General features: G+C 34.0%; 1 protein-coding gene across 2 annotated transcripts in view; it reads right to left on the minus strand.

Annotated features, from left to right (window-relative positions):
* kz (putative ATP-dependent RNA helicase kurz) overlaps window positions 1–23,644 on the minus strand; it is a 304,771-nt gene that overhangs the window by 169,106 nt on the left and 112,021 nt on the right. For both annotated transcript variants that reach the window (XM_090413301.1, XM_090413300.1), the window contains exons 10-11: window positions 18,267–18,544; window positions 6,982–7,162 (exon numbers count right to left, since the gene is read on the minus strand). In XM_090413301.1, coding sequence (XP_090269427.1) covers window positions 6,982–7,162; window positions 18,267–18,544 — 459 coding nt within the window. The remainder of the gene's footprint in view (window positions 1–6,981; window positions 7,163–18,266; window positions 18,545–23,644) is intronic.

Raw genomic sequence — 23,644 nt, forward strand, 5'->3', positions numbered from 1 at the left:
TTAGCTCCCACTGACGAGACCTCAATAAAGGTCGAAACCGGTCTGGGTAGTGGCCCCTTGCCTTTAATACAAAACAACATACATCCCCTTCTTGGAGATGTGTTTTGGCATTAAGGGTAAATATTAAGATTAGTAATCGGAGCTTGTTCCACCTTTGCCACGAGTTGCCCTGGTCCTGCACTACCTGTGGGATCAGTTAGACTTGCATCAATTGCAGGCGCAAACTTGACTTTTAGTCTGTTTGCTTACTTGGGAAATGGAGTAAAACCAGGTTTAAAATTACTTGGTATCTTTAACACATCTTCACTGTTATTCATCATCTAAATGGATCACATTACAAGTGACATTAGGCTTGATATGAAAATTGGAGATATTTATCTCCTATACGCTGAAATATACGCTGAAATAAATTCAATACAAATCTGTAGGATTCCTTCACTCAATTGAATAACTGCTGTAACAAATTTGGCATGCACAATAAAAAGACAAAATTATGAAAATAAGCAGGATCATGGAAAATATCAAGTATTTTGACTATCAAGGAACAATTTTTAATGATGATGGCAAATTAAATATGGAAACAGACAACAGAATAAGAAAAGCTAATATGGCTGGAAATTATATGAATAAGTTTATACAGAATAAGAAAGAAATTAGCCAACGCACTCAACTAGTTTATATACAGGACAGAGTTCAAACTAGTAGTAACTTATGGATCTGAGAGTGGGGTTTTATTTACCAAATGTTTAATTTCTAATAAGACATTTGACCAAAATAGAGATGATAAATGTGAGAATTTTGAGAAAAATTAGGGAAGTGAACAGATGCATCGATAACAGAAACATATTAAAAATGAAAATATTAGAAAGGCACTTGATATTGTTAGCATTCAGCAGGGATGTGTAACCAGAGCTGATCTAATCTAATGTGGTATGGTCACTTACACAGAATGGGAGAGAGTGAAAGAAAAAAAAGCACACTAGCTTGAAGGAAACTGTCAATATGAAGTTAGTAATAATGTTAACCTAACAGTAATATAATAGGGGTGACATCATCATAGACACCTTGCTAAATTTATTCCAGGACGTATGGAACACAGAGACTTGGCTTTCTGATTGGCAGACTTCTGTCCTTGTACCTATCCCTAAAAAGGGAAACAGCAATAAATGTAGCAGCTATAGAACAATAAGTCTTATTAGTCATCCAAGCAAAATCCTGTTAAAAATACTATTGTCAAGAATCGAAAAGAAAATAGAAAGCAGACTATCAGATGAACAAGCAGGTTTCTGCAAGTCCAGAAGTACAATCGACCATATTTTTACAATACACATACTAGACAAAAAATACATAGAACATAACAAAATAATCTGTCACAACTTCTTAGACCTTCAAAAAGCTTTTGACTCAATATGGCACGAGGCATTATGCAAAATTTTAGAACATTGTGGTATTGACAACAAAATCATTAGGATTATTAAATCTCTTTATTCCTCATCTGATATGAGAACTGAAATTAAAAATTACAGCAGTGAACCGTTCTGGGCAGAACGAGGGGGGGGGGGGGGGGGGTAAGACAGGGATGCATCTTGTCCCCTCTTCTTTTTAATTGTTTTCTGGAATATGTCATAGATGAAAGATGAAGCTCTTTATGAATATGACACTGGAATAGTAGTTGGCAGACTAAGAATAAATAACTTATGTTTAGCTGACGATATCGATCTTCTGGCAGAAAGTGAAGAAGAATTACAAGAGATAACCAGCCGCATTTTTGGAACATTAAAAAAATATGGATTATACATAAACCTACAAAAACAAAAACAATGATAACCTCAAAATTAGACATTGAATTCTTAAAGATACAAATTGGCAATAAACAAATTGAGAATGTAAAAAAGTTCACTTATCTAGGAAGCACGTTGAGTCAAGATGGTCGTTCAAAAACCGACATTAAATACCGAATTGCTAAGGCAACCATAGTCCTACAGAAGTTAAAACCATTGTGGGGAGATAACAAAATAGCAATCACAACCAGACTAAGACTAATTGACACCTTGATGAATTCTGTCCTTTTGTATGGTTGTGAGGCCTGGACTTTATTGAAGGAAGATGAGAGGAGACTCCTGTCTTTCGAAATGAAAACTTACAGAAGACTTTTGAGAATTCCCTATACCGCTCACGAAACCAATGAAAATGTCAGAAAACTGATTGACTCAATAGATGGGAGAAAAAGGGAAAATATTCTGACAGTCATCAGAAGAAGACAGATGAAATGGTTCGGACATGTGGAGAGGGCTAATGGCATTCCAAAGCAAACCCTAGAAGGAATCGTTCTGGGATCAAGGGTTAGGGGCCAACCTCGATTAAAATGGACTGATAACATCAAAAAATGGACAAATTCCTCCCTTTCTCAACTGACATCAAGAACAAGAGACTGAGACGACTGGAGGAGGCTAGCAAAGAGTATCACATACCAGCCATGAATGACCAATGGTTCATTTAGGACTATGGGAGAAGAAGAATATAATAGTATCCCATGCCCTATGGGTTGATAGCTCCATGGTCACAATGTGTACCTATCAGCTTTTTTAATGTATACACATGATTTACACTAAAATTGATGAATCAGTACATCTTACAGAATGCAAAATAAGAATGGTTTTCAATGAGTACACAGTAAAAGAGGAAATGTTAACATTTTCTCTACTAATGAAGAAGAGGCCATTTACCACAGATTTAAGAATTTTATTTCAGACAAAAATATGACTTTACATAAATTGTTCTTAGTCACTACTGACAGAAATCAGTCACAACTGGTAAAAATAATGGACAATGGACTTATCTCATTATGTAAGAAAGACAAAGCTTGTCCTGAATTTGCTTCATACTACTGTAGTACACAGCAAGAAGTGCTCTGCACTCATTCTTCCTTTTAAACATATTTTGGATAATGCGACAAAAATGCCAATTTGTATTACAGCTGCACTATTAACACAAACTTTTAAATAGTTTTAGATGATAATAACAAGTATTCTGATTCGATAACATATACTGAAGTAAGATGGCATAGTAAATGCTAACCACTTGAATGTCTCATCATCTAATTGATGAAATCAGAAAATTTCTTGAATCAAACGATGATTTAAGAAATGTTCTTGATATAATATATGGGCCATCTTGGTGACATGGCTGACACAGCACACATGATTAATGCGTTAATCATGTGTGCTGTGTCAAGGAAAAGTAAATTAAGTCTTCGGAAATCACACCTCGAGAGAAACAAATTAACTCGTTTTCTGAATATAGCAAAAATGTCATCAAAAATAAATTTTGATCCAAAACTATATACACTGAACATATAACAAAATTAAGTAATGTTCAATGTATATATTGAACATATAACAAAATTAAGTAATGAATTTAAATATCAAAATATCAACACTCTTTTATGAAAATCCATTTAATGCTTCTAGAGACATTAGTATTGATGCCACAAGTATTAATATAATTTATGGAGATAAAATTGAAGATTTGGAAATGGAAATTTTAGAAGTACAAAAATGGTGCATGACTTAAAGCCTGCAATATTGACAAAAACCTTAGCAAATTAGTAGACTGAAAAAAAAAAAAAAAAAATATCCATTACAAAAAAATGTAATAACAAAAATTAAATCATTTATTGGATCACACACCTTGATAAAACAATGTTCTCCAATGCAAACTATTGAAACAAAATATAGATCTCATCCTTATTAATGAAAATCTTAGTGATTGTTTAAAAAAGAGCAATATCTAATTATGATCACAACTTTGGAAAAATATAGAACAAGAGTTCATATCCAATTGATGCAATGACTATAAACTTAATACCAAATAAAAAAAATCATACTTATTTATAAGACTAAACAAAAGGTGTATTCAAGATAAATTTTCTAATTAATAAATATACAATTATTTTGGATCTGAGACATTCTGATTACTTTAAAGATGAATCTCCTTTTTATAATCATAGATGATTAATCAGTCATACACTGACTTATATTATTACTTAATTGTTCCACATGTAAATGAACATTATTATCATTAATAAGATAGTCTACCAGACTATCTTATTTCTCATAGAAAAATTCTGCAGATAAAGAGTGTTCTGTAGACCAAGTCCTTTTCTCAAATTCCAAAGCTTTTTTAACTTCCATCAGACTGCAGTTTTTCTTCATTCAGCATATATCATCTTTCACACTCAGGTCAAAAGTAGTATGAATGCTCAGGTAATCTCAGAACATGGAGTATAATTCTCTTTTACCAGTAAAACAACTTTTCTTAATGTTTTACAAATAAAATGTACCAGGGAAATATTCAAATGAAGTACTTTCCTTCATTTGTACTACTTTACAGTTCAGATTGTTAACTCCTTCATTTGTTTCTGAATAATAATTCACTTATCATATTGCTTGTGTCCTTGAGACAGGAAAAACTCCTTTTAGCATTTTTTTTCCAACCAAACTGAAATAGAACACTTATACTGCCCATTCAATTATACTATTAATCCATCAGCCATGGGATTCACTTTTGCTTAAAAATTCATATTTAGAGATGTCGCTTACATATTCCAGTCATAACTTATATGAACTTCCAAAACAAATTCTCTAGACTTCATTCTTAAATTAAACTTGTCAAGAATTTATATTCTTGTTTAATCTTTCATACAAGTGTAAGCAAAGTTTGCATGATCTTCACAACTAGGCTACTTGTATATAGAGGCTGATGACTTCATTTCAGTTGCCTTAGTATCCCATAATAATGCAAAGAGCACACACCTTTTCAGGCATGTATAATGCAATGCATTATGGGAAGGATCACAATCCAGATCAGTTTTGACCTTTACTGAGGTCCCATCAATGAGAGCTAGGCACAGTTTCATTTAATTTGTAATCAAGTGAAAAATCTTTCTACATCTCCATTCTTAATTTTCTTTCTGTCTGTCTGTTACCTGAATCCTGACACTTTCTGAGCCCAGCTGTCAATCATTCATATCTCCTTGCTATGCATGTGCAACTGTTTAGGTAGACAGAAAGAAATTAATGGTTGTGGCATTCTCGCCAGTGAAATTAGAACGTCCTTTACAACAACTAACTCCATTATTGTACATTTAATAAATTCTGTGAACTAAATAAAAATAAATTACAGTTTAATCAAAGACATTTTTTTTCGTAAGCATAAATATCCATCTCTAATCATGGACATGGCTACAAGTGATGAAGTTACAGAAATGGAACTAACTATAAGTTATTTTCAATGTAAAAAAAAAACTGTAACTGTACATTATAGAAATACAATTTTATTAATACAGACCAGTTTACAATAAAACTTATATTAAAACCTACCAGTTTCGCTAGCAAACTGTCTGGCTTTTTCAAGGCGTTTACGGAGATATGAAAACTAGTAAATGCAAGTTTTTTATGTTCCTTTCAATTTGCATTTACTAGTTTTCATATCTCCATAAATGCCTTGAAAAAGCCAGCCAGTTTGCTGGCGAAACTGGTAGGTTTTAATATAAGTTTTGTTGTAAACTGGTCTGTATTAATAAAATTGTATTTCTATTATAAAACGACCAAATATGTATAATTTAAATAGTTTAACTGTACATTATGTTTACTTTTACAGCACTAAGCCCTTTAAGCTTTTTTGTCTGTTACAATTTGAACTGTTTTCCTACACTTATTGCCCCTTGTTTATCATGACAGCAGTTTGTACCTTGATGATGATGCTAGTTTAAAATCCAGTGAAATATTGCATGATGATGATGACTAAATTTTCCAGATGGCTGTTAATTTATTGGTGAGAATCAAGTATGTACAATCAAATTTGGAACATTCCACTGCATAACAATGACTTGCTTACATACCAAATGTGCAGCTGTTTCTGCTTCTTGGATGCTGAAGAGGCTATTGATATGATGTGTTTATGCCAGGAAAGAGTGGGGGAAAACATTAGTCCAAGCAAAGAGGTCTGATCTTGTCTGGTGATTTGTGTATTACTGAGGGTAAAAGGTAGGTGAGCTGGGATCTCTTTTGCACAAGAAAAGACAAGACTGTGTTTTGGTGGCATTGAACATAACAAGGTTGAGGTTGTCCTCACCCCATTGTAGGATAGTATGTAGATCAATGTTTAAGGCACTAATAGTAGGTGATCTTGTAGCCTGGGATTACTGCATAGTTTGTCAAATGAGTAAGATGAGTGAAGAGTAATATCATCTGTAAAGCTAGTGGTTACTGTGAGTAGGTAATTTACGTACAGAAGAAAGAGAGTAGGTGATAAGACAGAGCCTTGAGGCACTCCAACACTGATGGTGAAGCTCAAAGAGAGGGAGCTATGTACCATGACTCACAGAGAATGACCAGAAAGAAAGTGGCTACCCAATTATAGAGGGTGGCAGGGCAACTGAAGGATGAAAATTTGCTTAGTAGGCCTCATCACACACAGTTGAAAGCTTTGGAAATGTCAAGGGCGATATTTGTTTCTCTGAACCTTTCCATGGTGGGTGGGTGGGTGGGTGGGTGTCTGTCTGTTTGTCTAGTGGTGGGTGATGCAAGCTACAAGGTCAGCTGTGGATCTTGAATGGTGGAATATGTACTGATGGTCACTAATTAATTTGTGGATCTCTAAGTAGTGTGCATCTATCGAAATAAGGAAGGATTGACAATGTGGGATTTAGGTGATCAAACTGCATTAGCAAAACAAAAAAGAGAGCATAATATATGATGAAATACCATAATAACAGAACTAATATTTAATACCCAAAACTGGAGAAAAAAAATTCAAGTGATTGGTTCTATTGATGTTATTACTTTAATTAAAAGGTTAAAAAAAAAAATTGGCATTTAGAAATATAGCAATTTTACCAAATATCTCAAAATTAATTTTCGTAATATACTTTGTAAGCTTAATAAACAATAATGAATCACAGCACACATGCAACTATACTTTTGTTTGTTGGCTGGAGGGAAGAAGGGAAAAAAGTGGAAGAACAAACATTGGCTGCGAAGGACCTTCAGCTTTGTGACCCACAAATATATCATCATCCTCTTCTGATGAAATATTATTGAGATCTTCATTCACTATTATATCTTGTAACTGTTCTTCATCCACCGGTCTTATGGAATAACTATGACAAAGCAAAAATTCCGATTTAAAACAAAAAGAAGAAAAAAAATCTGAAAAAAAATCATGAAATAAACATAGCATATTTCCCATAATTACAAAATAAATCATTCAGATACACATTTCTGGTTGTAAAGTAAAGAAATGATGGCAGACAATCCTGAATTCATTATTACAACTGAAGATTTTGGCATATGTTCTCAGAAAAAAAATTTTTTTACCTAATTTTGGCATTAAAATAATCCAGTTGAAATGACAACAAATCTTAATGATGATCCATATTTACCATACCATATTTCATTAAATTCTATCAAATCAGGGAGAAATTACCATTATCATTATAAATCATTTTGCAATGTGGTCCACTGATAACAAAAAAAGTAACACTGTGATTATTTATCAATTTATGCTTTTATTCTGCCAATAAAAACAATTATAATGGGGAGGAAGTTTTTCATCAATCAGTCTTGAGCCTATGAACTGGTTCAACAATGTAAATTACACTGCAATGTATGCACAGAACTGCACAAACATATCGCTTACAATTTTGATCATAATTTCCAATTTTCCTAGGCTTGAAACTGATTAGTATTCTTCAATTGTCAATATTAACATCATTCTTGTGAACTGTTGACTTACAACTCAAATATAAGTGCTCATTTACACTATATAATTATAGCATTCTGAACAGCTTTTCTCATGACACCTGGTCATACACATATTGTTTTCAGATCTACGAAACTTAAATACAAATCTTATTATATTCCCATGATTTCTCAACTATTTGTCTTAAAGTGAAAAGTTTATCTTAACAATCTCTATTTGGCCTGGACCCAACTTATTCCTGTCAAAGTTTCCCTTTCACAACTTTTCTTAGTCTCTTCTCAAGTATGCTTGCACAAATCTTACCTGGAACACTCGGTAAGGAAATTCCTCTGTAACTGCCACAATCAGTTTTATTTCACTTTTTACAGATAGCTACTAAGCCAGCTCTACTCCAATCATTTGGAATTCACCCTTCTGACCATGACTTCTGGATTATACAGTGCAGCTACTGTAAAATTTTATACCTCCATATTTGAACATTTCTGCTTTAAACAGAATGTTACTAAAAACTTGGAAGATGTTTATCTTTCTTTTATAGATTATAATAGAGCATTTGATAGTATTTTCAATAAGAAATTAATAGAAACATTAATAAAGAAAAGGACAGGAATGACATAACCGATATCCTATTTATATTGGAACCAAAGTGCAAACATAAAAAATTAACAATTAACTGTAGGAAACTTTAGGGTTTTGTGCTTTCTCTTCTTCTCTTTAATTTCTAAAGTGAAAAAGTTTTTATATGGAAGAACTAGAGGGATTAAACATTAGGAAAAAATATAAATAATCTTGATTATGCAGCTGATACTGTATTGATTGCTGAGAGATTAAGACTTGCAAAAATGAACAGAGCAAATAAACACAGAGTAAAAAATATAGCTTACATTAAGTTAGAAAAAAAAAAGGAAAATGCAAAAGAGAGTTTAGGAAAAGAATGGAAATCGCAAAATAAACACCTTTAGCACAACAAAAAAGCATACTAACATCAAGAAAAATAAATAAAAATTTGAATTAAGAATGATTGTTTTATTTGTTCTACTTTTCTCTAAGGACAATAAACAAGGTAGTTAGAAGGAATGACACTTTCAAAACACACATCTACAGAAGAGAACTGAAGATCTCATGGATTCAAAAGAATAGAAATGAAGTTCTGGAGATAACAGGTACTAAAATGGAGCTAGTAAAGTACACAAAGAAAATCATATATTATATAAATCATATTGTGAGGCATGAAAGTCTTCAAAAAGATTTATTAAAGAATTGAGGGAAAGCAAAAGAAAGACAATGACACACACGTTCAAAAACATAAAGAACTCATTGGATCTGAATTGAATATGTAGTGCAAGACAGAAATAAATGGAGATTCATAACAGCCAACCTAATGGATGAAAAGATTACACTTGACAGGACAGAACAGGCTGAATATCATCTACACCAGTCGCTTTTCCACATTTATTTTTGATGGCCTTTTCTACCTACAGTATTGATGTATACTCCTAATTGCATTCTTCTTGCCTATTTTTTACCACTGTTCGGTCACTTCTTGTTTCATTCAGTAACTTTATGATGTCTCGAGTAATAACTCCTATATTATATAAGATAATAAGGTTGACCTTCAAAAATCAGTTTATGAATTAAACTGAAAAAAAATGTCCCAAAAGAAAACAAAAGTCATGGCATTTAAAGGTAAAGATCGTAGATCAAAAATAGTCATCGAAAATAAAATAACAGAACAGGTGACAGTTTAATTATTGAGGCTGCATAATAACATATCTAAAAGATAAAGATATAGATGAAAAAATAAAGAAATTTTAAAAAATCTGTGGAACAATTAAAAGGACAATGAATTAAAAAAATAACCAGAAACTCAACTACAATTTTATAAAGTAATAGCCACTCTCACTCTGTTATATGGTTCAGAAATACAGACTGTTAAAAAGAAAGATGAAATTAAACTATAAGCTGCAGAAATGAGATTTTTAAGATTATAAAGGATGCACAAAATTAGACCGTATAAGAAATGAAGACATCAGATGGAAGACAGATATATACAAGGTAAATGAAAAGATCAAGGAATGTGGAGAAAAACAGAAATAGCATCTATTTAAGAGGTAAAGATATCAGCCATCAAAAGAGGTGGATAAATATACACGGGGGGGACCAGTGAAGTCAGAACAGGCAAATGCCTAATCCTTGAAAAGAAGAAGAAAAGTAATAACTCCAGACATCTAGAATATCTGTATCTTAAGCTGTAGCAACCAGGTCGATAATCAAACTTGAATTTATTTGTAACATAGAAAAAGGCTTAAGATTCATCCCAAATAACACAGCAGACAAAATACATTTAGAAACTACCAACATTTTAAATCATAACAAAACAATAACAAGCAACTTAACAAAACATGAATTAACAACGGTGAAATCATTAAAGTCAAATCCGAACATTGTAATAACTAGAGCCAATAAAGGAAGTGCCACCGTTATTTTAAACCGAACCACTTATGCAGAAAAAATGAATCTGCTAGTCTCGGACAATAACGCATACAAACTTGTTAACTACAACCCAACCAATGGAATAAAAAAGAAAACAGAGAAACTACTTAAGTCAATTTCTACATGGCCCGAAGAACGGTCAAAAAACTATTTCCGCACTACGCTCATTCATCAAGAATTTATAGGCTAACGAAAATACACAAAGAAAACAGCACTTCGGCCTATAGTCGAAGGGATAGTAGCCCAAATTATCACTTAGCCAAGAAATTAGCGGCAACACTCAAGGAGTGGGTAGTTCATTCCCCTGCCTATATCAAAAACACACAACACTTCATAAACATCATAGGCTAACGAAAATACACAAAGAAAACAACACTTCGGCCTATAGTCAAAGGGATAGATAGCCCAAATTATCACTTAGCCAAGAAATTAGCAGCAACACTCAAGGAGTGGGTAGTTCATTCCTCTGCCTATATCAAAAACACACAACATGTGTTGCATTCTGGTTATTTTGTATGGCAAAACGCTTTCTGCCTACAAAAAGAAGTCACAGCCATGGGCTCGCCATTATCCCCCCCCCCCCATTGCTAACTTTTATATGGAACATTTTGAGCAACTTGCTTTAGGTTCCTCTCCTTTAAAACCCAAAGTCTGGCTTAAATACATTGACAATCATTTCGCGATCTGGTCCCATAGCCGCCAGACACTAGACACATTCCTTAGCGACCTAAACAAACAACACAAACTCACACAATTCACAATTGAGATTGAAAAACAGAACACAATTCTGTTTCTAGATACACTTGTCACACATCTTCCTTCTGGCAATCTTTCCTTCATTGTTTACTGGAAACTGACACATTCTGGCCAATATATACACATAAACTCCTACCACCACCCAACACAAAAACTAGATGTCATTAATACCTTAAAAAACAGGGCTCTCAAGATCTGCTCCAGTGAACAGGCACTGAAAGACGAATTTAAGTTATCAGCAATACTTTTCAAAAAAATGGGTATAGCGAAAACACTATTAGCAAAATTCTCTACAAGACCTCAATAAAAAACAAAGACAAACCAGACTACAATAAAACCATAACCATTCCTTACATTAAAGGGACATCAGATAAAATAAACAGAATACTACAAAAATACAACCTCAAAGCCACATTTAAACCTCCTGCAAAATTAAAAAGCTTACTCAACTCATCCAAAGACTCACTCCCTCCACTGGCCCACCCTGGAGTATACCGTATTTATTGCACCTGTAACATACAATATATAGGAGAAACAGGACGCACGATTCCTATCAGACAAAAAGAACATAAACGACACATTAAATATAATAATTATGGTGAAGCTGGCCTTTCTGATCATGCCCTTGAACATCTTACATAGAATCGACTGGAAAAGCACTAGTTGTCTATACCAAAACATGGTATTAACGCAAATTTGAGGAAGCCTGTGAGATTATTACCAACCACCCCAATCTGAACAATAATGATGAATATATGGAAGGCATATATTTGACCCACGGAACCTTCCTCTCTAAGAGCAGCTATGAATAGGACTGTAGAAAATCCAAGATCCTAAATCAAAAATAACAATTGTAATGCTAAAAATAGGACATCATTGTTACTGAAAGAAAACTATCTGTAAGAAAGAATGTTTATTCATTTTATCATAAATAGAATTTAGCTTGATGTAGTTTATAAATAATTAATTTTTTTTTTTTTTCACTAGAGGTCATGCCAGTAGAATAACTTGTGATCAGTTCATTGTTTCTCTAGCTTACTATATGTAATGTAACTTAGCTTGTCCTGTATATTTGTATATGCTCCAGATGATGATCTTAATATGAAGATCGAAACATCAGGATATTAAAAGAGTTATTTATAACACAGTTGTAAAGTCCATAATTTCTAAAATGAATACTAAATTGTATTCTGTATTGTCTTGCACAAGAAATGAACAGCACGGTAAAACATAAAATTTCCAGCCAGCTGGGATGCTACCAAGTTAAACAAGGACCCCTTCTCCCTATTTGTTTTCATCAGGAAACCAGGACAAAACACGCTCAATGTTGGTAGAATTCAAGATAGGTACCACAAATATAAGTATTAATGGCAGCAGGAAGTACCATTGTGGACATTAATGATGTTATGGGCACAAAAAAAAAAAAAAAAAAAAAAAAAAACCACTAAAACAGTTGAGATCCTCAGGCAACAATGCTGAGAAAAGAAAGATACAGCATTAGCGTTCTAAACCTTTCGGCAGACTTTGGGATAAGAATGCATCACACAACTGCTAATTTTGTTATACTCAGCCGTAAGTAATATTAACATTGTCTGAAATGCAAGTTCTATGTTCAACTGTTCTGAGTTGCAGGTTAACAGTCTGAGTTTCCGTGAAGGAAAAATCCTATTTCTTGTGCAAAAATCAGCTGAGTTAAGAACAACTGAAAAAAAAAAAAGTCTAGAAAAATTCTATTTGGTGAAGAGAACTGAACCTATTACAGCCTTTCTTCTAGTCGAAAATTACGGAACCAGAAATGCTGTCAGTGGTTATGTAGGCAACTATTCCACAAGGCTGAAAGGATTCTAAATATCTAATTTTAATAAAATCTATTCATCCAAGAGTCCAAAAAATGTGTACAGATGGATGGACAAAACAAATCTAACAGGAACTTAAGCATTTTGCAAAATGCTCCAAAATTACTCCAACTTATAATAATCGGCAGAACATTTCAGGAGGATATTCACAGATATATCTGTGGTTAATTTAGCACTCGTAAAAGGCAGAAAAATACTGATAGTCACACATTCTAATTTTAACTGAGATGAACTATATAATGCAACAATAATTATAAAAAACACATACAAGGGAGGGTCCAGAAAGTTCTGATAAACACCTAGAACAAAAATCATATAACCACAAGAAAGAACATACGAGAATATAAGAATATGCTTTTTTGGAAATTATGGAGACAACTACCGTGTTTGAATAAAAACTTTAGTTTAATATTACTAAAATTTTACAATTCGAAGTTTCGACCTTTATGTCAAGGTCATCTTCTGGAGCGTACAAATGTACACAAGAAACAAGCTATACTACAATCATACTGGTTCGTTAAAGACATTGACTAACCGCTACCACAATTGTTGGCCTGACCTCTGGTGAAAAAAAAAAAAAAAAAAAAAATTACACATCGACGCTAGAGTCCTATTATTTGTGTTGTCTACTATATACATATATTAACATCATTCCAGCCAGTTGGAGTGGAATGGTTTCTAATACTAGCAGATTGGCTAGAGTCCTGACTTATGTTGAATCTTTCATATTAGGTTGGCTGAATGTGTGCCATCCAGATCCTTGGAATTTTCATACCATCTTTATTGTTGATATTTGGGTGGTTTATCAGGATTTCGCAGGATTCTATAAATTTTCTTTCGTACCATGTTTTTGTGCGGTGTAAGGAGCAGGTGCTTTTCCAGTTGATTTGGTGTAAGGTGTTAAGTGCATGGTCTGAGAGGCTTGCTTCACCATAATGGTTATATTTAATGTGTTCTTTCTTGCGTATAGGGATTGTCTGTCCTGTTTCAGGTAAGTTATAGGTGCAGCGGATGCAATAGACTCCAGGATGTGCTAATGGAAGGAGAGGATCCTTAGAGGAGCAGAATATGGTTTTAAGTTTAGTGGGTGGTTTAAAGGTGGCATTGAGGTTATAATGTTGTAGGATTCTGTTGATTTTTTCTGATAACCCTTTAATGTATGGGATGGCTATGGTTTTACTGTAATCTAGATTCGTTTTTGTTGTGGTTTTATAGAGTATTTTATTGACAGTATTTTTGTTATAGCCATTGTTTATGAATGTGTCACTAATGATTTTTAGTTCTTGTTTCAAGGCTTGCTGGTTAGAGCAAATAGTTGTGGCTCTGTTTTTAAGGGTGTTTATGACTCCATATTTTTGTGCTGGGTGGTGGTATGAATTCGCATGTATGTATTGGCCCGTGTGTGTCGGTTTTCGGTAGACCGTGAAGGATAGACTGCCTGAAGGAAGACGTGTAACTAGTGTGTCTAGGAACGGGAGCGTTAGTAATTTAGTAACAGCCTGCTGAAACCTAGCTACAACACAAAATCTAGTTTCTAAATTACAATCAGAACTATCGAACTATGTTAATCCAGACATTCTACAAACACTTGAAAGAATCATTGACAATTCGGCCAAGAATACCCTGGAAAAGAATAAAGAAAAACTCAAGAAAAAATTCCACAGGTTGAAACAACGGCAAAATATGGCGGCCAATCACAGAACTTCCTCCCCGAGAAACAACAAACAAGGGAGACAAGGAGCGACCAACCACCGACAAGCAAGAACCATGTGCTTAATATATCAAGCCACACCCTGAACAACGGCGAACTCACACTGCTGAATAAAGGACTGAACTACGCAATAGGCCTAAAAAGGTAAACAAACTGGATTTTATCTACCACATTGAAAGAGGCATCAGATCCCTACCTAACAACATAGCAGACAAAATACGACTAGAAAAAAGTAATGTCCTAAATACCAAGAAAACCATACAGAACAACCTGACTAAAACAGAATTAGCAGCAATTAAATCATTAAAAGCCAAACAAAACATAATAATAACGAAAGCTGATAAAGGCAGTGCCACTGTTGTCCTTGACAGGTCAACATACATACTGCAAATGAACCAACTAGTAGCCGATAACAACTAATATAAAATGGTAAATTATAACCCAACAAAAAGGATAAAGGACAAAACAGAAAAACTACTAAAGTCCGTCACTTCTTGACCACCAGACACAGTTAAAAAACTCAAACTCCATTACGCCCGCCCCCCCCATATTCTTTTCCAGGATATGCTTGGCCGAATTGTCAGTAATTCTTTCAAGTGTTTGTAGAATGTCTGGATTAACATAGTTCAAAAGTTCTGATTGTAATTTAGAAACTAGATTTTGTGTTGTAGCTAGGTTTTGGCGGGCTGTTACTAAATTACTAACGCTCCCGTTCCTAGACACACTAGTTACACGTCTTCCTTCAGGCAGTCTATCCTTCACGGTCTACCGAAAACTGACACACACGGGCCAATACATACATGCGAATTCATACCACCACCCAGCACAAAAATATGGAGTCATAAACACCCTTAAAAACAGAGCCACAACTATTTGCTCTAACCAGCAAGCCCTGAAACAAGAACTAAAAATCATTAGTGACACATTCATAAACAATGGCTATAACAAAAATACTGTCAATAAAATACTCTATAAAACCACAACAAAAAAGAATCTAGATTACAGTAAAACCATAGCCATCCCATACATTAAAGGGTTATCAGAAAAAATCAACAGAATCCTACAACATTATAACCTCAATGCCACCTTTAAACCACCCACTAAACTTAAAACCATATTCAGCTCCTCTAAGGATCCTCTCCTCCCATTAGCACATCCTGGAGTCTATTGCATCCGCTGCACCTGTAACTTACCTGAAACAGGACAGACAATCCCTATACGCAAGAAAGAACACATTAGACACATTAAATATAACCATTATGGTGAAGAAGGCCTCTCAGACCATGCACTTAACACCTTACACCAAATCAACTGGAAAAGCACCTGCTCCTTACACTGCACAAAAACATGGTACGAAAGAAAATTTAAAGAATCCTGCGAAATCCTGATAAACCACCCAAATATCAACAATAAAGATGGTATGAAAATTCCAAGGATCTGGATGGCACACATTCAGCCAACCTAATATGAAAGATTCAACATAAGTCAGGACTCTAGCCAATCTGCTAGTATTAGAAACCATTCCACTCCAACTGGCTGGAATGATGTTAATATATGTATATAGTAGACAACACAAATTATAGGACTCTAGCGTTGATGTATAATTTTTTTTTTTTTTTTTCACCAGAGGTCAGGCCAACAATTGTGGTAGCGGTTAGTCAGTGTCTTTAACGAACCAGTATGATTGTAGTATAGCTTGTTTCTTGTGTATATTTGTACGCTCCAGAAGATGACCTTGACATAAAGGTCGAAACGTCGAATTGTAAAATTTTAGTAATATTAAACTAAAGTTTTTATTCAAACACAGTAGTTGTCTCCATACATTCCAAAAACGCATTCGGATCACCGTGCAAACCTAAAAGAAAGGATAAGAATATGCTATTCACCTAGAACAAAAAACACATAACCATAAGAAAGAATATACGAGAATATAAGAACATATGTTACCTTCATAACTTCGCTACTAGTATGTTCTTTCTTGTGGTTATGTCAATTGCTTTAATATCATTTTTGTCTAGGTGTTTATCAGAATTTTCCAGACCCTCCCCTCATATACAGATAAATAATATCTCATCTTCTTAACATGTCAAGCTCAACTGCCTAATACAACCAAGTAAGTCTACCTTATGTAATGAAATACCCAAAAGTGTGCCAGAAACAACTGCATGTATTCTGCACACACCATTTGTTGGTTCTTCAGGAAAAAAAACAAGCCTGGTAATATGCGTTACTGACTACATCACTTTCAGTTCAAAAAGTCCTTATATAAAGGCTACTCATGTTCCAGATGAAATTTGAATCCCAGGAATTTTCAACCAAATGGCACCAATCATCCTACACTACACAGAAACTATACACATATGTAAATATCATAAATGATCATGATCAGGATCTGTATTTTAAGAATTGCAGATCTGGAAAAAAAAAGCATAATGACAAGCTACCAAGAGAAAAGCTTTTCCAAGTACTATAAATAACTGCAGCAGTTGGAATAGCTTTATTCTATATTGAGCAATATATAGTCTATATTTGAGTTAATAATCAGAATGGAAATAGATGCAGGAAAATGTTTTGATGTAAAATCAGCTATGAAACAAGGGTGAGGCACACTATCTCCACTGATATTCAGAATCTATATAGATCACATTATGAAGTAAAGTGCCATTAGGCCTTATATCAAAACTGAAGATATTAATCTGCCCTTTACTTCACATGTAGGTGATGTTATCTATTTTAAATAAATCCACTATATATACACAGGATCCCTTAACTAAAATGAATAACTGCTAAAATAAATTTGATGTGAATATCAGCAATAAAACAACGAACACGTGAAATTGGGCAGGAACATTCAACACATCAGATGCATCCTGAATGGGAAAAATGAGTTAATAAATTTATATGGAATATGAGAGAAATTAGTCAAAGCAATATAAAAGCAATATTTTATATCACTACAATAGTGATATAAAATATTCAAAGTTATTTGCACTTATGGATCTGAGACCTGGGTTAGAAATAAAACACTTGCTCAAAGACTGGAGACCAAAGGTATGAGAGTTCTGAACTAAAAAAAAAATGACGGGAGTGAATAGATGGAATAAATTATAAAATTGTATTAGAATGATATTAGGAAAGAATTTGACACTGTTAGCATTCAGGAATATATGAGTAGAATAATCTCAGTATCTCAGGTCACTAACCTAATGGGAAATGAAAAGATAGCAAAACAGGCATTTGATGGCAGGAAATAGATCAAGAAGTAGCCAAGATCTTTTTTTTTATTCATGCAGTTGAACGTGCCTTAGAAGATCTACATATATGATGTGACAATACTGCAGCCCTGACAGATAGACTAATTTGGGAGAAAATTATTCATGCATATCCTGTACAACTCTGGAGAGTATTAGAATCAATTTAATAATGACAATAACTTCATAATTGAGTAATATATTTTAAAAATTTTAAATAATTTGATACTTATTAAAATTATCTGAAAAAAAAAAAAAAAACCACTCCTAGTTTCTTTTTAGAAGTCCACAGTAAATTACATTAAGCAATTTCGCACCCTTCTGGCACAGCATTCTAACAGGTTTCTGACATATGTAAAAACAGAAGAAATAATAACACAGGTTACTAGGACTATACATTCTTACATACAAACCAAATACAATGAAGACACTTACTCATCAAGATTTATTTTTGGCATCAGTTCATTAATAATTTTTTTGTCTTTCTTCTTACATCTCTGGAATTTCTTCTTTGGGTTAGATAATTTTTGAAGATATTTAAAATCATTCTCAGCATCTGTTGAATCATCTTTACTTTTTTCCCTTTCCAATTTGGGCTTCTTTACATAAGGGAAAGTTTTTCTTAACTTCTTGCACAAAGTATGAACTTCCTGTTGGCCAGTTACAAAAACTAAAATTCCTCCATCTGGTAAATTTCGATGAATTTTACATACCTAGACAAGACAATGTTAAAATTCTAAGTCAATGTAATCAATTAAAAATTTTCAATGCACAATACAATATGCATTCTAACTTTTCTTAGCTTAATGTTAAGAGGAAAATGTGTATCACTGAGATTAATTAAAAACTGTTTTCTTCTTTATCATCTCAATTTGGGACATCAATTTCCTCGCAAGGAAAGAGACCACTATCCTACTTCTCAAGAGACAGATTTCGGAATTATCTTTAAAAAAATAAATAAATAAACATATATAAATAAGGATTGTTTGAAAAGTTTAGTAAAAAAACTAAGTTAAACACATTTTTTTGGAAAAAATCACCTTTATTTCTCAACATAGTCTCCATCAAGGTCTACACATATGGTCCAGCAAGTTTCCAATTTTTTCATCCCATCTAAAAAGTAGGATTTGTCAAATTGTGCAAAATAGTCATTGATAACCTTGATGATATCCTCATTTGAAGAAAATTTTTTCCCACCGAGCCAAATTTTTAAGTTTGGGAACAAGAAGTCACACAGGGCCAAGAGAATACAGTGGAGGTGGAATCAATTTGAACCTCAATTCGGGCAATTTTGCCATTGCGATGGCTGATGTGTGGGACAGTGCATTGTCTTGATGAAAGAGCACTTTTTTGAGTGCCAATCTTGGCCGTTTTTTCTTTAGTTCTTCTTTTAAACGGGCCAACAATGATGTATAATAGACTCCCGTTATTGTCTTAACTGTTTCCAAATAGTCTATCATAATTCCTTGGGAATCCTAAAAAACAGTGGCCATCACCTTCCCAGCTGACAAAACGGTCTTCACTTTTTTTTGTGCTCTTTCACCAGGCATTGTCCACTGTTTTGACAGCTGCTTAGACTGAGGTATGTAATGGTGGATCCAAGTTTCGTCTACAGTCACAAATTGATGCACAAAATCATGCAAATTGTGATTAAACATCACCAAACACTGTGTTGAAATATCTTTTCGCATGCGTTTTTGATCGACAGTCAACAATTGAGAAACCCATCTCACACATAGTTTTTTCATGTGCAATTTTTCATGCAGGATATTATACACCCGTTCAGTTAAGATGCCCTACAATCTCAGCAATCTCACGTACACATAATCCTTATGTGTACGTGAGATTGCTGTGTATGTGATTATGTACTGTGTACGGATTATGTATACGTGAGAAAAACTCGGTGGTCTTCCATAATGATACCATGTCAATCATTTACTTCATAGTGACCTCAGTTGGTCATCCAGAGCATACTTCATCTTTGATGGACTTACAACCACATTTAAATTCATTTATCCAAAAATAAATAGTCTTTAATGCTGGTGCAGAGTTGTTAAATTGTGAATGAAATTGTTTTGTATGTTTTTATTCTTCATTCACATTTAACATAATCCACCATGTTATAAGCAAGACTTGTAAATATTGTTTATCTCTTGCTTAAACTGTGTTATTCATATAATCACCTTGAATTTTGTTTATTACTAATTGAAAATATAATCCTGTAAGAAATTGTATATATGTGATATACCTTGTGTGAACTATAATATTTTTTTTTATTTATCATTACTGTATGTAAAAGTATGATTTTATGTAATGCTTCCATTTATGTTTTGTTTTGGTTGTTGTCATGGAGACAGAATTAAAATTAGATAGCGCGAGCTTAGAACGTGAGCTATGGTATTCGACGGAAGAAAGAATTAATATGAGTTGAAGTCTAAGAACGGATTTTGGCAGCAAGGAAAGGAAGGTATATAAGCGGAAAGCTAAAGTAAACAGGGAGCACTCAGGGCAGAAGCATTCACGGCAGTACGGAGTAGACGAGGAGAAAACTTATGGGCAGCTAGGAGTAAAGTTAGGGGCTGCAGTAATAGAAATTAATAAAGGACCGGAAGATTAATAGGCAATTCAGAATTATTCTACTGAGTTCTAGAATTACTTCGTATTCCAAAGTCATTTTAAAGAAGGATTGTGCAAAGCTGAATTTGTTATATAGAAATAAACATGGAATAAGTATTCTGCCTTATTGCAACTGCTTCAAGATTTGTGAAGCGTGATGATTAATAATTCATTATTAATATCATTGAGAAGATTTCTTTTGAATAGTGTTGCTTCAGAGTGATAAGTGAATATAGTTTTAAAATGTGCCTACTGTGAATCTGATGTGCAAAAGATTTAACCCGGTAAGAACAATCCTATTCCATTGTATTTCTGAGTGAAGATGTAAAAGAGTTGACTCTTTCTGTTATATCCCAACATTAACAGTGGCGTTTTGCTGAGATTAGCCGTAGATAGATGCTTGAAAGTGCCCCCCCCTGAAGTGTTAACTGCCTCATTACTGAGAGATTCTGTAATATTGAACTGTGTGATTCATTTTAATTAGTAGGAAAACAATAGATTTAATGACTGAATGTCTAATGTCTAAATCTATGTGAATGTTATTACCATTACCAGATGAACTAAGTTATTTGCATTATCTTGTTTTCAAAGTATAATCCTGCATTAAATGTTTTGTTATATTGATTTCAATATTGTGTGTGCCTGATTCTCTTTCATTGCACAGTTCATAAAGATATCGGACCTTGCGGAAGCCTTAAGTGTTAAATATAAAACTCTGCCTGCATAAATAATGAGATTGTTAAATTAGTTGAAGATTGATTCTACTACTTTGCATAAGCTAATCTGAATATAGGGTAGCGCAGTATAAATATAAATTTCTCTATATTTGATTAGTAATCAACCTACAATTAATTAATTTAATTAAGAACGATGTTCCAACAAGATGCGGATAAGATGCCAGGATGTATGATGAACGAAACACAAACCAACAAATGGTGCCGTCAACAGGATGTGAATTCACTAATGTAAATTAAGCAATTGAATACATTTTGTGTGAAAATAGTAGAAGGAATAATCCCTGAAACCTTAAAAGTAAAATAAGTGAATCACAGTGAACAGGTTGTGAACTAGAGTCAGGCAAAGAAAAAGGTTATTTTGGAATTCAGAATTTTAAAGTTCAAGTTAGTAGTTGATAGATTGATATGGCAGTTTCATCTAGCTCAAAAATGGAAGACAGTGAATTCTTCAGAACTGTGAACCCCCAACAGGTCTTTCCTCAATTTTCAGGAGAGGAATCAGATGATGTATTGTCATTTTTTACCTTTATTGAGATCAGAGAAACGGCAAATTGGACCGACCTTCAGTTATTGATATTGCTCAGAAACAAATTAATTGGTAAAGCAAAAACATTTTTTTACTCATCTCCAGTACTTAGAGAAACATTTGAATACTCAAAATTTAAGGAAGCTTTACTATCCCAATTTTGTAAACTGAGAAGTGTTGGACCAAATCTGTGGAAACTACAAAGGATCACACAGAAGGATAAGGAGAGAGTTGTCGAATTCTAAAGTCGCTTGTTGACTCTTTCTAACAGTCTGAATGTTTCCAATGCAGATAAGCCTCATTTGGATTGGGCAGTTTATCAACAGTTTTGTCAAGGTGTTAAGCCAGAACTGAGGGAAACAGCTTATAAAAAGAAGATCACCACACTAGAGGAATGCCTTATAGCTGTCAAAGAAAAGGAACAGATGATAGGAGACCTTTGTCCCTCATCCAATGTAGGCCTTGTAAACATCATAGAAAGGACTGATTGTTCCCTGGGCCTAAATGAAACCTCAATGCAGAATAAAAAGAAAGAGGAAGAGAAGAAAATTAATAAGGAAAATTCCATAAATTGTAACTGCATATCTGAGAGTAATGAACAATCCAACAAGAAGTTAATGAGAGAAATACAAACCTTAGTTCACCAGGAAGTAGAGAAGTGCAACAACCAATGATGAATAGTTTAAATGAAGTGATGAAACAATTGGCAGCAATCACTGAAAAATCTCAAGAAACCGCGCGGTTAGCCTAGTGGCTTTGCGCTTCGCAACCATATGCCTGGGGAAGGAGTGTCCCAGGTTCGATTCCCGTTGTAGACGTGAGGAATTTGAGGATCTTCCTCAGGCATAGCCAAGTTAGCCGGTCTTGGGCGCGGTCAGTAGGGTTTTTTCCACCAGTTTATCTGGCGTTTTTCATCCCGCAAGCAGGCAAACCGGCCCCGTGAACATACGCCTCTACAGTCAAAAAAAATATATCCCCCCCCCAGCGGCAGACCAGGCGACAGGTCGGTTGGGAGTAGTACTAACAAGAAGTCGCATCTAAGTAATACGCGGACCCCGCATAGGAAGCGGGAATAACACGTAGAAGAAGAAGAAGACTGAAAAATCTCAAGAAGACTACAACCCCACAGCAGATAAAATTAGAGAGATGATCAAACTGGAAGTGGAAAGACAAAATAAACCCATTTTGGTTGATCTGGATAAGGTAGTGCAGGCTCTAGAGAATGTTAGACAAAAGATGTCCATTGTTTCTCAACCTCAGAGAAGGAGAGAATGTCTCACTGATTATAGAGATCCTCCTAAGTGCTTTAATTGCAATAAGGTTGGACACATTACCAGGAATTGCTCTTTAAATAGAAGAAATTACTCTAACAACAAATGGAATTCTAATTTTGGACACATTCCTCACACAGAGTATAATAAGTTTCGAAATTTCCCTAGGATGAGAGAATCATTGATGAGGATTATAGGAAATGTCCAAGGTCATAAATGTAACATTCTGTTTGACACAGGTTGTAATGCCTCAACCATCAGTAAGCAATATTTCCTAAAAATAAGAGATAAGTTATGGAAAAACGTTACCAATTTAAGGAGACCTGTGAGAATTACCACTCTCTCTGACTTGAACTCTACAGCATATGAGAAAGTTCGCACAAAAATTTATTTACCAGATATTAGACTGTGTGTATACCAAAACTTACTTATTGTCCCTTTCTCTCCTAGCTTAGGTTCTCACATAATATTAGGAACAAATTTTATGGAGAAACAGCACTTCTCTTGTGACTTTTCAAGAGGTATAATATCCCTAATGAACAGAAAAATAAATATCAGAAAAAACAATAAGTCTGTATGCACAGGAAGGAAGTGTCTAACAGGAAGATTTTGTATTCCTAATGAAGAAGAAACTCCTAATAGAGTGCAATCATCTGTAGATAA

This window comes from Typopeltis vanoorti, chromosome 24 (assembly GCF_054136105.1).
Source record: "Typopeltis vanoorti isolate ZY-2024b chromosome 24, IOZ_Tvanoo_1.0, whole genome shotgun sequence".
In the NCBI taxonomy this organism is placed as follows: domain Eukaryota; kingdom Metazoa; phylum Arthropoda; class Arachnida; order Uropygi; family Thelyphonidae; genus Typopeltis; species Typopeltis vanoorti.